The sequence below is a fragment of the Zootoca vivipara genome, chromosome 1 (genome assembly GCF_963506605.1).
Source record: "Zootoca vivipara chromosome 1, rZooViv1.1, whole genome shotgun sequence".
NCBI lineage: Eukaryota > Metazoa > Chordata > Lepidosauria > Squamata > Lacertidae > Zootoca > Zootoca vivipara.
Genome location: NC_083276.1, coordinates 97,705,899 through 97,723,720, shown reverse-complemented (window position 1 = coordinate 97,723,720; position 17,822 = coordinate 97,705,899). Strand labels below are relative to the sequence as shown.

Here is a 17,822-nt window from a genome sequence, read left to right as displayed (position 1 = left end):
AGCAGCAATACCTGAACACCGGAAGCTGCTGCCTGGCGTATACTCAGTTAGCACCATTGGTTCATTATTGCCTACTGACCGGAACCTCTGCAGGGTTTCAGACAGGAACGTTTCTACTGAACTGCTGCCTTGCCCACTTCAGCTGACTCCTGCGCTCTCCCCCTCCCTGGGCTGGCAAACGGGCAGAGTTGGCTGCCTCCTTCTTTTTCTGGGCAGCGCCCTTCTCCTTCCTGGGTGGAGGCGAGGTGGGACCACCCACCTGGCACACCTGAGGCATCCCTCTGCACCTGGGAAGGTTTTCTTCCGTCTGCAAGGGAGCTCGTCCAAAAGCGTGTTACCACAAGGGGTCCCCATAAGGACCAAGAACCGCCACCGTCGCCCACCCACCCCACCCTACCCCGACCGCCTCACACACTTCCCATCCCTGCTCCCCACTGCGTTCATTAATACGCCCCGGGCTCAGCCACGCCCCTCCCCGCTCCATCGCCTCAGAGCGCTTTCCCGCCAAGCGCGAACAAAGCGCCCTCCTCCTTCCCCCTCGCCTGCTCCAGGCAGCCGGGGAGGCGCCGCCGAGTTGCTTGACGCGCGTGGCTTGCATAGCGCTGCGCCGCCGTCTCCTGCTCACACACTTCACGGGGCGTGTGTGAAAATGCCCGTCCCTCCCACCTCTCCCAGGGACCCCTCGACGTTCCGCCGTTGATTCCGGCAATTTGCGCGGCTCTCGCCGACTCTTTCTCGCCAGCCAGACGTGACCGTTGTCCCCTGCGCGAAAGTGGACCCCAAGCGGCGCCTGCGCGAGTGAGCGCCGGAGGATTTGCCTCGGGGTCTTCGCGGGGGGCTCTTCTTCTTCTACGCCCGTCCGCTCTGACGGGCGCGCGCCTCTCGGCGAGCGCGTGTATGTCTGTCGTGTCGTGGCAGTTTCTGGAGGCAGAAGAAGACGGCGACGAAGCAGCCGCCGCCGCCGCGCCGTGCTATGTCCCTGGACTCAGTCCTGCCCCCTAAAGTGGAGATGAGCCAGACCCGAGGAAAGGAGAGCATCTCTTAAGACTCCCGAGCCAGGATGGCGCACCTGCGGCAGCCCCTGCCTCTCCTGGTGGTGATGCACAGCTTCCTCCCGCTTGTAAGTCTCCCGCGTTGCCTGGGCGCAAACGGAGTGCGCTCTTTGCCTTCCTGTTTCTGTGCAAGCTTAAGAAACGCTGGATAAGTTCGTAATGAACCGGGGTGGCTTTAGCATGAGGTCTTTCCTTGCTCTTTTTCGTGTTTTCTCCTCTTCCCCATCTCTTCTCCCTCCCTTGCTCTCTTTTTTTGGGGGGGGGGGAGTGGACCATCCATCTCAGCGATGCCAGGGAATGAATGGGGCGCGCACCTGCCTCTGCCGCCAACATTTCGCGCGCCTCGATGGCGAGATCTCTCACTAGCTAGCCGCGCCTGGTGTGTCTTTGGTTTGCGAAGGAGGAGGGTGAGCGTTTCAATTCGATCGCTTGGGCTCGGATGCTTGGTGGAAACTTTTCCCTTTTCTTAGCAGCTAAAGAAACCTAACGAGGTCCTGGGCGCACCTTGCGTTTTTTCCCCGGCGACTGCTGTCGTTTCAACGGGGAACACGCAACTGTTCGCTTTCGGAGGGGAAAGAATTCGGTTGAGTTAGAGCACCCCAGTAAAGCCAAAGGCGGGATTGCTTAACAATATCGTCTTGTTTTTTCAGTTTTCAACTGGGATTCCCGAAGGGCCTGTGTCCAACATGTTGAATATTGTCGGCTTTGGACTAAGGTTCTCGGATCTTCCATTTATGTGTTCTTAGTGTAACCAAAGTAAGGCTGCAACTCTAAACACAGCTACGCAGGAGTAGGCGACCCTGAACTCAGAGGTACTTTCCTCTGAGTAGAACATGCCTAGGGTTGCACTGCAACAAGCCCTTTGGAAATTTTGATAAAGAACTGGCTCTAGAGAAAGTTAGTTACACTGTTGCTTGTTACAGTTTTCTAATTTACAAGAAATCATGTGTCTGTTGAACAGATTTGTTTTTTGGTAGCTCATATATTTGCAGGCTTTGTTTCCTCAGTAGTAAGAATCTGAAGCAATGTTATTAAACAGGATGTTGTGTGGTGTGACTGTGAAGCAACTTTTTACTTAAAAGTCTTACATGCTTATTTAATACACAAGTACATTGAAACACCACCATCACCTTGTGTAGGCTTGTGGTACGTTGAAGACTAACAGATGTGTTATGGCACAAGCTTTTGTGGACTAGAGTCCACTTTGGTTGATCCTAAGCAATTTGCAAATAAGTTTATTTTGATTTATGGATATTTTATTTTGTTTTATCTGAGAATATTTACCTGTAAATAAGAATCTTGTTGACAGCCACTCACTCAAACAATAAACTACTTATGCAATTATCTGGTGCTCATGCAGCTGGACCCTGTGCATGTTTACTCTGGAGCAACTGTTTTCAGTGGTACTTTATTTTCATGTAACTGCACAGGATTGCAGCTTAAATTAAATCTTTTTGCTTTTCGTAGTTTCAAAATTCATTTTACACATCCTATAGATGACGTAAAAGTACAGTACTGCTGTCTATTCTCTTGTGGTATCCTATGGCTTTGGGGTAGACTACAGCTCAGTTGTAAATACCTTTGCTGTAATTAGCAGTAAAGCCTGCAGAATATAATGGGAGTAAACTAAAGACAGCAGTCAGTAGCAAATGGCAAAAGCTGGTTTGCTGAAGTTGTGGAAAACTCCAAGCGAGACACTGCTACTAATCAGAGTGTAGAGGATAAATAGTTGTAACAAACTTACTTGAATAACTAACTTGGGGCATTAAATATATGGAGTAACGCAGCAAAAGGAGCGAAATCAAACAAAAAAAAGCATTGAAATCGTATTTCATCATACTCCATTTCAGGAAGTTGTTAATTGTTTGCCCACAACAGGATGCAAAGTTTTCTTTTTTTCCTCATGGCTGCATTCTGGCTGAAAGTTTGTGTGTGTGTGTGTGTGTGTGTGTGTGTGTGTGTGACTACAGTCAATAAGGGGATGTGTAATAAACCATGAAGGGATTAGACAGCCTCCTTAAGAGCTGGATTCTAATATTACAGCATGAGTTGATTGATTAGTTTTTGAGGAAGCTTATGTCAAATTCTAATCCGGTTGTGGATTGTGCTTGTCTTGTAATGTTGTGGGGCTGTTTTCCTTTTCCTTTTTTTTTGCTGTGGCACTTTATCATAGCAATGAAGTGCGGAGCTGCAGCTCTGCGATAAGACACTCATATTTGCTTTCACACTGCTCTTTGCTTTTTTGAACAATAAAAGGCTGTTTATATTCTTAGAGCAGAGTTTCCAGCTAAACGCCACGCAAGGGGTTAGGGATGTGAATGGAAAACAGTTAATGGATTACAAAGTTGCTGGTCAGGAAAGAGGTAAATTGAAACACCCCTACCCATTTTTTATTTTTTTATTTTAAATCAACCAGATAATCAAAGGAACTGATCAAAACTTCTGACGGACATTGGTTTTATTCCACATTTTATTGGATGATGTCAACTTTTTTGCTGTGGCTTTACAACAATTGCTTTGTGTTGATTACTTTAAAGGATCAAAAGCTGTTTTCTTCTAAGGGGAGGGAAACGCACACAAGGGAGTACCTGTTTGCAGCTGATAGCCTAACAGTTCCATGGGGAGTAGCTCATTTTCTGTGCTTTTAGATAAATCTCCATCAGTGGTGTAAGGAAACACTTATATCATATAATTCTGAAGAGAGAAGTAGTCCTAAAGTTAAAAAAAAATCCAAGTAACCCTGCAACCCTACAGGGGTTATTAATAAATTTTATTTATTTAGATTTCTATCATGCTCCCCCTTCCCATAGAAGCTCTTGTGATGGGAGTAAGCCCTATGGGACTCAATAGCATATGCTAATTACAAATACAAAGCTGTGCTTAACATTTTATTGCATATCATAGACTACAGTATTTAGTTGTCCACATGTACTTTTAAATGACCAGTGCCTTCCAGGTGTACAATTTTTAGAGTCAGAGCCAGATGACATGGACATTCAAAGATAGACATGGAAAATATCCGTAAACAGTAACAAGCATTTTTGCCAATGAGAGAAAGAAACATATTTTATATATATATATATATATGAATGAACCAGAACTACTTGTGGTGAAATTTACTGTGGAGTACAAAACTTTAAAAAACCACAAACATTGGGGGCAGTATCTTATGGCAACTATAATGAATTGGCAAGTCTGCACAGAGAAATTCAAAAGGCCTATTTAATTTTGCTGTACCCATTTTTATTCCTTGTATAGATGCTATTTTAAGTTCAAGTTTTACAAAATTATCCTCTTGTTAATGATTCAATGAGTTTTCCTTAACTGCAAACAAATTAGTCTCTCTGTTGTTGAAAAACATTTACTACAACTTATAGGGTGTCCTTGGTATACCACCTTGTAGGTTATACCTATTTCCCCACCCCCAGGCTGCAGCCCCCTGCAAACAATTACTTGGAATGAAGCCCCATTGAACACAGTGTGGCTTACCTTTGTGTAGGTATGTCTACAATTAAACATTTAGTTATTAATTTTTGCTTACACTAAGGCTGTAGTCATATATACACTTACCTGGGAGTGAGAGCAGTTAAATACAGTGGGACTATCTTTTGAGTATTTATACACACATTTATAAGACTGTGTTGTTAGTAAATACAGGTTGTGTAGACAGTAAAAAGTGCTGTTGGTGGTAAAAAATATTGCAAACCATCTATTTCCCCTGCAAACTAGATAGTAGCTAATCAAAGAGAATTAAACTCACCATAATTCACCATTCGTTTAACATTATGCTACTCAATATATGTAAAACAATATTGCTGTTCCCAGTCAATAATAATCTGGGTAGTTATTGGCTAAATAATAAAACAAAAAAAATGCTTTGTCCAGTATTAAGGTCACAGCATACCATTTCTTTAAACCTACTGTTAATGGCTATTCAGCTTTTTTGTTGCTACAAATTATTCAGTGTCATGTTAATAATTAGGTTAGAGGAGCCCGTGCAGTCTTAGGCACTAGCAGTAGAAAAGTGCCTTGTATAAGAGGATTTTACAGCCCATTCCCTAAGGCACTGATGTTAACACTGAATCAAACCTATTTAACAGGTTCCTGCAATCAAATTCTGGTATATTATTTTTTGTTGTGATATCTATTACAATTTTCATTGGTGGTGCTTGCAAATGAAAAATAAAACAAAGCCAAAGATGCCAAATATATATATTTCAAAACAGTCTTTTAAGAATCAGCTCCCAAATGAACAAAATTTAAGGTTAAAAAAACAGAAATTTAAATAATGGTGTTGCTGTCAAAACATAGCTGCAGTGCTTTGCTGTTTTACACTCCACATTTTAAACCCATACAAGAAATGAATCACAGCGCAGGCTTATAATAAAAGGGATGTTCTCAGACTATGAACTGGTTCTGCAAATGGTGCATTAAACTTTGCATTGCCTATGGATACAGAAAAGGGTTTCAAAAGCACTTGATGATGTTTATAGCTAACAGAAGTGCTGATGTATCTTTAATACTTATTTGTAACTTGATCCAATGTGCTGTTATTTGGTTAAAAAGCCTTTTCCATAGTGTGAGCGAAGGGGTTTTCTTTAAATTCAAACGGTGAGATAAAGAAAAAAGAAAAAACCTCTTGCAACATTGTCTGGCAATAAAGTTTTCTCTTTTAACTTGTTAAGTATTCTGTTGCTCTCTATTATTCATATTTAATTTGATATCTTTTGATTACAACCTATCTGTGTTTTAGCTTTTTGGTGGGTGTGGGTGTGCATTACAGAGTTAGCTGTCTTGATGTTTTCTTTTTTTTAAATATAATTATTTTTCAGTATAGATTAAGAATAAACGTCTTGATGATTGAGGTGCTTCTCATACAAGCATGGACTATACAGTAAAACAAGTATTATTATTATTATTTAAAAAAAAGTAAATTAAGTGTCTTGCATAAAAGAGTTTTTTTCCTATAGCCAACCAGTTGTTGTTGTTTTAAGTGTAATATTCATACTGCTCCCCTCCATCCTGGGATAGCCTACTTTAAATATGTGCAAAATTATGTCACAATGCTAGGCACCTTTGCAATGTACCATTTTTGGTAAAAAAACGTTGAAGGTACAGGATGTGACTGTGTTTAAAGTGAAAATTGCCCAGACTCCTACATAAAAACCCAGATTGTGTTTACCCACCTCCTGCTCCTCCCTTCTGAGCCCACGCCCATCTCCCTGTTACCATATACAGCTCCTCTGTCAGAATTCACCTTTCACTATCATTCTACCCTGGTCTCCCAGATAACAAGAAAGAAACCAGGAGGGCAGAAGCCATCAGCATTGCACAGTGCATTTCCCGCAGTGCTAGCAAACGTGGTTCTCAATCTTGTATGCAAACATTGAAACATTTAAACAGGCTGCATTCTAGATACTTCACACAGAGCTTTTTTCTGTCATTCTTCCGTTAGGTTATGGAATCTGAAGGAAATAAAGAGAATACATTGTACAAAACACAGTCCCATGTTAAAACAGGGTTGCTTTCTGGAGGCAGCACCTAGGGCTGCCTTTGTGTCTTACCTAAGCAAGGAGACAGGAGCTCTAGAAAGACAGAGATCCCCCTTTAAAAAAAAGCCAACTAGAGTTGGACATTGGACTAGGCAAAGCTTATCAAATAATGTTCCATTATTTAAAGCATGAATTTATTAGTACCAGAACAAGAAAGAGGGAGATATTACAAAAATAAATGAATGGCAATAAGTGAGGGCAGTGACGTTAAATTCAGGTCAGCTGTATTATTTATTGCTAATAATGAACTATGTGGAAGGTGGCGATCAAAGAGCCCTTTCTCCCATGGGATATCTCCTCAACACCTTGAGGCAATAAAAAAAAGTTAGCTGCATTTTTGCCTTGCCCTTTATCACATGATGTCATTCTTCGTGGAAGTTTGGGCCATATTTTAGCACAGGCACAACTGACCGATATCACAACCCTGCACAATGGACTATTTTTATTTGTCATTGCCGCTTATGAACAAGTGGATCACTGCGAGTCTGGTTAAAAATGTGGAAGTAGATACAGTGAAAACATTCCTATGATTTCCAAGATGAAGTAGTCAGTTAGAACCTACAGTAGGAGGAGAGTCATATGATTTAAATGCAAAAGTGTGTACATAAGAACATAATAAGAGCTGGCTGAATCAGGCCACTGGCCCATCCAGGCCAGCATCCTGTTCTCTCAGTGGCTGACCAGATGCCTGTGAGAAAACTACAAGCAGGATTTGAGCACAAAAGCACTCTTCCTCTCCTGTGGTTACAAGCAACCCTGGGCTGTTTAACATTTACATGAGACTGTTCAATGGGGTTATCTGGAATTTTGGAGTCCATTGTCAGCAATATGCTGATGACACATAGCTCTACTTCTCCTTTACATCTGCAGGTATGGCAGTGGATGTGCTGGACCATTGTCTTGCCTTGGTAGTGGACTGTATGAGAGCCAACAAACTGAAGCTCAGTCAGGATAAGACCGAAGCACTGTTAGTTCCCTAGACTGGATCGATGGGAGATGGTCTAAAGGAGCAGGTACATAGTTTGGTGTACCATCTGGTATGCAGGCTGAGACCCTACCTGCCTGCGGACTGTCTTGCCAAAGTGGTGCATGCTCTAGTTATCTCTCGCTTGGACTACTGCAATGCGCTCTACGTGGGGCTACCTTTGAAGGTGACCCGGAAACTACAATTAATCCAGAATGCGGCAGCTAGACTGGTGACTGGGAGCAGCCGCCGAGACAACATAATACTGGTCTTGAAAGACCTGCATTGTCTCCCAGTCCGTTTCCGAGCACAATTCAAAGTGTTGGTGCTGACCTTTAAAGCCCTAAACAGCCTCGGTCCAGTGTACCTGAAGGAGCATCTCCACCTCCATCGCTCTGCCTGGACACTGAGGTCCAGCACCGAGGGCCTTCTGGCGGTTCCCTCGCTACGAGAAGCCAAGTTAGAGGGAACCAGGCAGAGGGCCTTCTCGGTAGTGGCACCCACCCTGTGGAACCCATCAGATGTCAAAAAGAAAAAAAATTACCAGACTTTTAGAGGACATCTGAAGGCAGCCCTGTTTAGGGAGGCTTTTAATCTTTAAGAAATTAGTGTATTTTAATATTTCTGTTGGAAGCCACCCAGAGTGGCTGGGGAAACCCAGCCAGATGGGCAGGGTATAAATAAATTATTATTATTATTATTATTATTATTATTATTATTATTATTATTATACTGCTGGATCCTGGCTATCGTTTGAAGCTCAGTAGCCTCAGTGGTGCAGAGTGCCCAGCTGTACCTCTATCTGGACAGGGATAGCCTAACTTCTGTTGTTTATTCTCTGGTAACCTCTAGGTTAGATTACTGCAATGTATGCAGTGTTTTAGGACACTTGGCAAGCATCGCTGATTCTATAAATAATTTCTGGATTTGGAGAGAGATTAATCCTTTGAATCTTGTGCAATAGTTAGTTGCGAGAAGTACATTTTAGTTCACAAGTGCTTCAGTTCTTTATATCAGCCAATGCCTACTCTTTAAAGACTTTAGGCAGTTTGCAATTTGTGTATAGTTTATTTAAAGCAGAATTGTTATTGAACATTTTCTTCATACAGAGGTTATTCCTCATTTTATTGGCTTATTTCATTATTGAAAGGAGGAATCTCAGATTCTATATAAAATGCTTGTTTAAAAACTTTATATTTTCCCTTATGATAAATTTATAGTCTGTTGTACTGATGTACTTTTATTGTTGTAATTTTAGCATAAGACTGGGGGTTTTTATTATAAAAAATATGATTGTAAAATACGAGGAATGTGCTAAATTGTATGTGTGTATCAGGATTGCTATGTTAATTGAGGTGGGATGGATTGAGTTGTCTATAATTCAGCAAAGGGACTTGATTTTTAATTGGAGTTAATAAAGCTGATAAACGCTCATGCATTTTTAAAACATGTAACCAGTGCCCACAAATTTAAATGTAACTATAGTGTTCAGTTTCTTTGTTGAAGGAGATCATGTGTAATACAGCATAAAATTTAACTAGACTTTTGAGGTGTGAAATAAGCTCTCTCTCTCTCTGTATATAGACAAAGTATAGTTAGTGTCACAGGAAATAATAATAATACTGGTAAAATAGCTACTGGTAAGGCTCTAGTGGTGACAGGAATTTTTATATCTGGGTATAACAGTGATAAATGTCTCAGCTCGTATCACTGGAAGACAGTCCAGAACACAAACGAGAATTGATATGCAGCATTTATAACTGAATTAACATACAGTATATGAATCTCCCCTCACTCTTAAAAGGCTTAGAATTTTACAGGTCCATAGGTGAGTGTAGCTCTAGGGACCCTACACGAGAGCTGCCAGAAAGGGTGAGGGGTTGGCTATCCAAGTCCTATGCCTGGAGAAGATTATAGGGATGCATGGGAGCTGCTATCAAATACAGTGGTACCTCTACTTATGAATTTAACGCGTTCCGAACACACATTCGTAAGTCGAAAAAAAAGTACGTCGAATCCCATAGGAATGCATTGGGAGAAAAAATTCGTAAGTCGAAGCAACCCTATCTAAAAATTCATAAGTAGAAAAAATCCTATCTAAACCGCATCCAAGATGGTGGACGGAGCTCCGTTTGTAAGTAGAAACATTCGTAAGTAGAGTTATTCGTATATAGAGGTACCACTGTACCTGAAAGGCTGTCACAAAGAAGATAGGGTGGACCTGTTCTCTGTTACGTCAGAGGACAAGACTAGAACTGATGTGTAGAGATGGCAAAGAAACTCATTTCAGCTAAACGTTAAGAAAAACTTCATTAAGAATCTTCTGGTCCAACAATTTGTTACCCTGGGACTGTAGAACTAAAGGAAAACATGTCCCGGCTCCACCCACCAGTCAACAGCTTGAAGCTGTGTGTGCATACGTGAGCTATTTTGGGTATGTGTGTGTGTGTTATTATAACCTATTGTGTTGTTAGCCACCTTGAGATTAATTCAGGTAGGCAGGGTATAAATCTTTAAAATAAGTAAGTAAATAATATGGCACCACCCACATGCAAAACATGTCAGCAGGTTTGGGGTGACTCCAAGGTTTGCATAAGTATGAAAAATGTTTAGGGGGAACCCCCTCCCCCCAAAAAACCCACTCAGTGAGGACTAAGCATGCTCAGTAGGCCTGACTGTTGGAGGAGGAAAATAAGGAAGGGGAAGGGGAATAGAGTATCCTTGAAATGGGTATGACTGGCTAGAACCCTGACCAGGAGCACTGCATACTGCAACATTTTGTTTCAGGTCGCACTTATTTTATAGATGGAGTTACATGTGACATGAGGCAGAGCTGCCAAGTTGCCCCTAAGATTGAGGGGGCCCTGCTTTCATTGTGTGTGAGAGAGACGTGACACATGATGCAACGTCGCGTTGTCTGAAGGAGGCCAAGCATTCTGGAGGACCTGGCCACTGAAGCTGCACCACACTTGGCCTCCTCAGACCCCTCAACGTTTAGGGGGGCAGAAATGCCTCAGCTCCCTAAAGTTGGTGTGCCAGAATCTCACTGTTGCCATCAGAACAGGTTTCTTTAAAACCTAGATGCTCACTGCTGTGGCTTGTTAGCATTTTAGCATACAAATATTTTTTTTTCATTTCCTTCATTGCCCCCAGCCAGACAGCAAACCATACTACACACAACATTTGGTGAAGGCAGGTGAAGAGGAGGTAGGCTCTTCTGCAGTAAGAACCACCTAGATGAATGTAAATATTGTGGGATTATATAAACACTAGCATTATGCAACCTCTAGAGCCTTTTAGAGCTGGGATAACCAATGTGACGCCCTCCACATTGTTGGACTACAATTCCCATCAGCCCAAATCAGCATGCCCAATGTTCAGGGATGATGGGAGTTGTAGTCCAGAAACTTCTGGAGAGCACTGTGTTGGCCTCCTCTGTTTTGGAGGATTGAAAAGTCCCAAGGCCCAGAAGTGTAAGAGATTCCAATTTATGCTTCTCTGTGGACTTACTGGAATATCTAACTGCCAGTTACATCTTGCCCAGAGCACGCTGCAGAAGCCTCACTACATTTGTGTCCTTTTACTTCTAAAAATAATGTTGCTTGATCCATAAAATTGCACTCTAAAGAAACAGTCCTGTGCTGTCAGTCTTTGGGGTGCAAGAGTTATTTACTATAATACTGAAAGCCCCAGATAAGCACATCCATGTGCTCCAAAACATTCTGGCTGACTTCTGAAATCATCTGACGTGCTTGTGCATCCCTGTTAAGTTGGTTACACAACTACCTAGCTTATATTACATTTTCTCCACTTACTGTGTGACTTCTTGCTAGTTTTTAAGGACCCATGTTTTGACAGATGGTAGTTCTTCCCCAGTCTTGACATTCTGGTGCTTATTCAGGCAGAGGAGTCACAGCTGACAGAGAATGCTGCCCTCCCTCTAAACCAAAGTGCAATTACTATTTGTTCTGTGGTATTCCAAGCCTAACAACTGCAAGCTCAGAAGTGAACCCTGTTCAGCTTGCAAGACCAACTTCTTCAGAATACTTTTGAATTCTAGTTTTTACTGCTGTGTTTTTTTGGGGGGGGAATTTATTGTGTCAGGTTTCTCTTAGCGCTCAGGCAGTGTTTGCTATAATAGTTTTATAGCATAAGAAGTCTTTAGGATGCAATCATGTGCATACATACCTGGGAGTAAGTTCCCCTGAGCTAAATGGGCCTGACTTCTGATGAGACATTTACAGGACTGATTTGTTAACATATTGTGTGTGCATAATTATATATAGTGATAATAAATAGGCAAGGAACTGAGCGAGAGCAGGATATAGCTACTTTATCCTCTCTATTTTTCTTTTATGCATCTGAGTTACATTACGTTGAAATAAGAATTAACTTATTTGGTTTTATTAAAAAAAACTATCACACATGAATGGGTTGTTTCTTTGAATTTTTTTTAAGATGAAATAAATTAAAGCTTTTGCGTTAGAGCATCTGGCGGCCTTAGAACCTAGTACATGTAATTACTACTGTTTATTAGGAAAAAATTATGTAACTGTATGGTTGATTTACTCTGATGTGACTGGCTTAGCAACTTAATTGGACTATACAACAAACCAGAGCAAACTAGGAAAAAAATTAATTAGCAGATTCATTTGAGGATGACTACAAGCCCTCTGTGTTATGCTTCACTTCACTGAAGGTGTACAATTGCAGGGTTCTGCTTTGCAAATTCACACTGAAATCACCAGATTTGGGGAATTGCCAACACCAGATGAAATGGAAACCTAGGAAACAGCCAAGGTTGCAATCTATACATACTCAGACTTAATGGAACTCATTTCTGACTATATTTGTATAGCAGTACAGTTATACCTTGGATCTAAAACGTCGTGGCTCCCGAACGATCGAAACCCAGAAGTGAGTGTCCTGGTTTTCTAATGATTTTCACAAGCCAAACGTCCGGTGCGACTTCCGCGACTTCTGATTGGCTGCAGGACGCTTCTGCAGCCAATCAGAAGCTGTGCCTTGGTTTTTGAATAGTTCTGGGAATTGAACAGACTCCCCGAACGCATTCTGTTCAAGAACCAAGGTACGACTGTACACTGTAAACCATGTTAGAATTAAATGGAGAAAAGTATGTTTATCAGTAGAATTAGTAAGTGAATCAACTAGGGTTAACAGTACCTTTACTTTCATAGAAGAAAGAAGCTATCTTTAAAAGAGGGCATTCATATCTCAATTGTTGTTCCATTAATGGCTTGTTCATCACATTGTTTCAAACTATGCCGCAAAGTCTCCACACCTTGAGTTGCAATAGGAATGGAGGGAGACATGGCTTCCCAGGTGAGGTAGAGCTGCTATTCTAAGTTCATGGAAGGGAGAGTGGTGTGGTGGTTCAAATACACAGGCAGGAGTGATGGATTGGCTCCACTGGTACCAGTATGTTTGCGCACACCCCTGACCTCACCTCTCCCTGCCATTAAGCAACAGTGACCTACCTGCTGGGAAGCTAGCATAGCAGCTCCACCCCACCTAGTGACCTATTTCTGAAGGGAGAAAGATTTTATTCAAATCCACCTTTTTAAGTGAATCAACCTAATTCACACTTCCTGGATTCATAAACAGATCAGGAATTTTTTTTTATTGCACTTCTCTGAATGTTATGAAATAGGTCTCAGCTCAAGACACATACACATCAAAACACATTTTAACATGTGGGCAAAAGACCTGTTTTTTAAATAAACAATTTTGCACTAAAATATTTATTTAAGCAAATATTTATATTGAATTCCCATACATTTTCTGGTGAGGGTAGAGAATTGCAGATTAATGCAGAAATAGAATGGAGTGTACTTTTGGTTATGGAGGGACACATGGATGGGAAATATCCTGATCCGTTTATTTGTAAACATCCCAGAGTGCATCGGGATGAAGAACTTTGTAAAGCAACGTCGGATCTTGATCTTTCTGTAGCTGGAACATTGCAAATATTATAATATTGGAGCTTTGGCAAGCATTGCTGACTTGCTGATCCAATCTACAGAGAAGCCAGTTCATGGTGACTCAAGGACAAAACTAGGTGTCATGTCATTCCTGAAATTCACAATTTTAATCAAATAGCAGGCGTGGGTGTAGGCTATCTGGATTGGGACTGTGGCCTGAAAGGGGCTTTAATCCTTTGCTGTCACTGCAGCCTTGATCTGAATTGGGTGTCTGTTAGTATAAGAGCTTTCTAAAAAATTTTTTTTAAATCTCAGTTGTATTTCTGTCAAGTTAACAGTGTTATCATCTTCACTTCCCAATTCTTTTCCGTTTTGTCAAACTGTTTCTTATTCGGTACATGTTTATTTTGTGTTTTCTGTGGCTCTGGTCACAGGACTCCAGTATTGCAAGCATTTACCTTCTGTATCATGTCCAGTGCAACAGCTGCTTCCATCAAACAGGTTTTTCTTCTCTATAACCCCTATTGGTTATCCTCCGTAGATCGTGGGCCCTTGAGTTTGTATTTCTGAACAAGAGTTCAGAAGGACTAAACTGGACATTCACCTTGGTGCTACTACAGTCGTTCTGTCAATGCAAGCATTTTTGCTTTTCAGATAGCAGGACCTCCTATTTCATTCCCCTGTATGCTGTTCTGGGGGTTCTCCTGACCCTCTGGAGTGGATTTGGGGGAAGCACAGAGGAAAGAGTCCCGATTGTCCACCAGATTAGCTGAATCCAACCCCATAATATGCATGGTTTGAGGTTTTTAAAATAATGAATAGCAGGTAGAAAGGGAATTTAACTCTTTCCTTCCTTGCTGCAGTCTTGGGGGAAATCCATTGTCTCATACAGCCATTTGCATTGGGAGGAAATTCCCCACTAGAACCAGAGTATCTTTGGACAGAATCATATTCTAAGAATAATTTCCAGTTCATCAAAAGTTAGTGAAGGAGTGTCTCCACCCCTATTGTTCAACCTGGACACTGAAGTCCAGCGCCGAGGGCCTCCTGGTGGTTCCCTCAATGCAAGAAGCAAAGTTACAGGGAACCAGGCAGAGGGCCTTCTCGGTAGTGGTGCCCACCCGGTGGAACACCCTCTCAGCAGATGTGAAGGAAATAAACAACTATCTGACTTTTTGAAGACATCTGAAAGCAACCCTGTTTAGGGAAGTTTTTAATGACTGGTGTTTTAATGCATTTTTAATATTTTATTCAAAGCCGCCTAGGGTGGGGTATAAATAATAAAGGAGGAGGAGGAGGGTGACGACGATGACGACGACTATATACACTACCCTTGTATGTATGCCAGAGACTCTTCTTCTTCTCTTGACAGTATTCCAGTCCATCTTAGCAACATGCACACATTTCTTTTAAGAAGTCCACTGAAATTGAAATCCACTTTGGTAATTTACTGTGCTAAAATATTCTGGATGGCATTACATTCTCACTTCATATCTTAATAAAGGCTGTGGTTTGCTTTCAGCTAAGTCCTACTCAGAGTAGACCCACTGAAATTAGTCATGTCAATCAATTTCAATGGGCTAACTCTGATATTAAGAGACATATTAAGAAACATACACATAGATGCCTATAAACACACTAGATCATACATGGCAGCAGAGACAACATTAAGTCTCTATTTCAGCATTAATGTCCCTTCTAGTTGACCCTGAGTGATGCCAATTTCTGAGAAGTGGAGATTACAGCATATTGTTTTAATGCATTTTACATTGTGCACCACCTCGGTATTTTATTTGAAGTGGCAAGTATATAATAAATAAATAAATAAATAAATAAATAAATAAGTATAAATAAATAAAAGAAATGTTGGAAAGTTTGGAGGGGAGAGATATCTTAACTAATTTACATGAGGCCATAGTTCTGTGGTTGGAGCTTCCAACATAATTTTGCCTTTTATAGAAATTTATTGCTAAAAGAAATACATTGGGCAATATAAATACAGAAGCAAAAAGTGCAGCAGCTAAAGCAAGCCTACGATGCACCCAGTCAGGACTGTATTTCAGTATCCACCGGGATGTCATGGACACCGTGCTCTGCATGGTGTCAGCATTGTCAGCCCGCCTGTCGTATCTGATATTGTCATTGACATGCCAGACCGAAAGTTTTCCCAGGTGCCACTTCTGCTACTTTTTGACTCTCTCGCCCATCTCACTTGGCACATAAAGCGTTGGAGGGAATGAGTTCTCGGCACATCAGTCATTTTTAGCAATGTGTTATGAGATTGCCCCCCCCCCCCAAAATTTTTATTTTTACAAAGAAAATGAAATAACATATACCCTGTTTCAGTAATGATATTCATTGCATTTTAAAACAACTGCCCAACTTAAAACAGGCTTAATTAAAATGTGTGTGGGAAATGAAGTGCTCTTACTTCATGTATCCATAGCACCAGAAATGAAATTCAGTACAGCATGGCTCTCTCTGTTTCATATATATATTGATAGTTGTATTGGGTTTTGTTTTGTTTTTTTGAACTGCCAAGTTTGATGCAAGTACACTGATTGCTGGATTTCTTTCCCACTACCGTTTGTGCTTTGCAAGCCAATTTGATCTGCATTCTAACAGCATCCAGGGAACCTAGAAGTAGTCTGGTACAACACCTTTGTCTTTTAGAGGTCTTCTGGGGCTTGTTATTTTAATCCTTGTGTAGACTGATTTATCACTTCAAGCATCTGTCAGCTGCGCTTTGTCTAGAAATTGATAGTGATAGTGTTGCTGATTTTTCAGGAGCAGCTGTTAGAGGTTCATTAGGTACACTCTCAAAGGGTGCAGATAACTGTAATATTTTCCTTTGTTAATTATCTCTTATGTGTTACAATAATAGAGGTTCTGGAATTCACTCAGCTTTCTGCCTACCAGAGCTATAAGGTATACCTTTAGCTTTAATTAAATAGTTCTAAACTCTTATTCCCTAGTTTAAAAGATGAGAGGCAGAAAAAAAGTAGGAAATAAAAAAGAACATTTGCTGTAAGAACTTTGTGCCTGTTATGGGAAGTAGTTTGTGACAAATTTGTGGTAGTAAGATCATATCTTCTTGTTGTTGTTTAGTCGTGTCCGACTCTTCATGACCCCATGGACCAGAGCACGCCAGGCACTCCTGTCTTCCACTGCCTCCCGCAGTTTGGTCAAACTCATGTTGGTGGCTTCAAGAACACTGTCCAGCCATCTCGTCCTCTGTCATCCCCTTCTCCTTGTGCCTTCCATCTTTCCCAACATCAGGGTCTTTTCCAGGGAGTCTTCTCTTCTCATGAGGTGGCCAAAGTATTGGAGCCTCAGCTTCAGGATCTGTCCTTCCAGTGAGCACTCAGGGCTGATTTCCTTCAGAATGGATAGGTTTGATCTTCTTGCAGTCCATGGGACTCTCAATAGTCTCCTCCAGCACCATAATTCAAAAGCATCATTTCTTCGGCGAGCAGCCTTCTTTATGGTCCAGCTCTCACTTCCATACATCACTACTGGGAAAACCATAGCTTTAACTATACGCACCTTTGTCGGCAAGGTGATGCCTCTGCTTTTTAAGATGCTGTCTATGTTTGTCAATGCTTTTCTCCCAAGAAGCAGGTGTCTTTTAATTTCGTGACTGTTGTCACCATCTGCAGTGAACATCTAACCCAAGAAAGTAAAATCATGACTTAGACAGGACATTATTATACTGGAGTTGTCTCAAATTATTGAGAAGTATTCAGTGAAGAAGGAGCAGAGCAGATATCAGACAACCCCATTTATTTATTTATTTATTCACACACTTGTTCTGTACACATATGAAGCAGAGATTGAAATTATTATTATTTTATATGAGATGGAGTGCACAGGAGAAGGGAGATGTAAATCTCCAGTGAAGAAGTGGTCTCAAACTAGAGTCATTGATATTTTAAATGCCTATTCCAGAAGAACTCTGGCAAACCCTGTTGGCTCTATGGGTAAAGGGCTCCCCCTGGACCTCAGTACTATACTGTCAGCTGACTCCCACAGGCCAATCAGGATTCCCTAGCCTCCTTTGGCTAGGCAACAGCTTAAGGTTCACCGACTCCTCTGGTCGTGCCACACTTTGATCCTCATTATGTGCTTGCCCATCTTAGACCGTGACATCTACCTCTCTCCCTTTGGACCCAACTGGCCCTAGGCCTGGATCCCGTGCCTCACATGAGTGAAATCTTCCCCTCTTCTCTGCCTTTGCTCTATAGCTCCAACCAATTTCCCCCCAGCCTGGAACCAAGCCAGACAGGGAATGTTTTTTTAAACAAACAAGCAA

At 41.5% G+C, this 17,822-nt stretch overlaps 1 protein-coding gene across 1 annotated transcript in view; it reads left to right on the top strand.

The window, feature by feature from the left end:
- Positions 1–983: 983 nt before the first annotated feature.
- The window catches only part of NXPH2 (neurexophilin 2), a 31,221-nt gene continuing 14,382 nt past the window's right edge, over positions 984–17,822 (top strand). Inside the window, exon 1 of the mRNA XM_035130779.2 lies at positions 984–1,120. Coding sequence (XP_034986670.1) covers positions 1,061–1,120 — 60 coding nt within the window. The 5' untranslated portion in view covers positions 984–1,060. The remainder of the gene's footprint in view (positions 1,121–17,822) is intronic.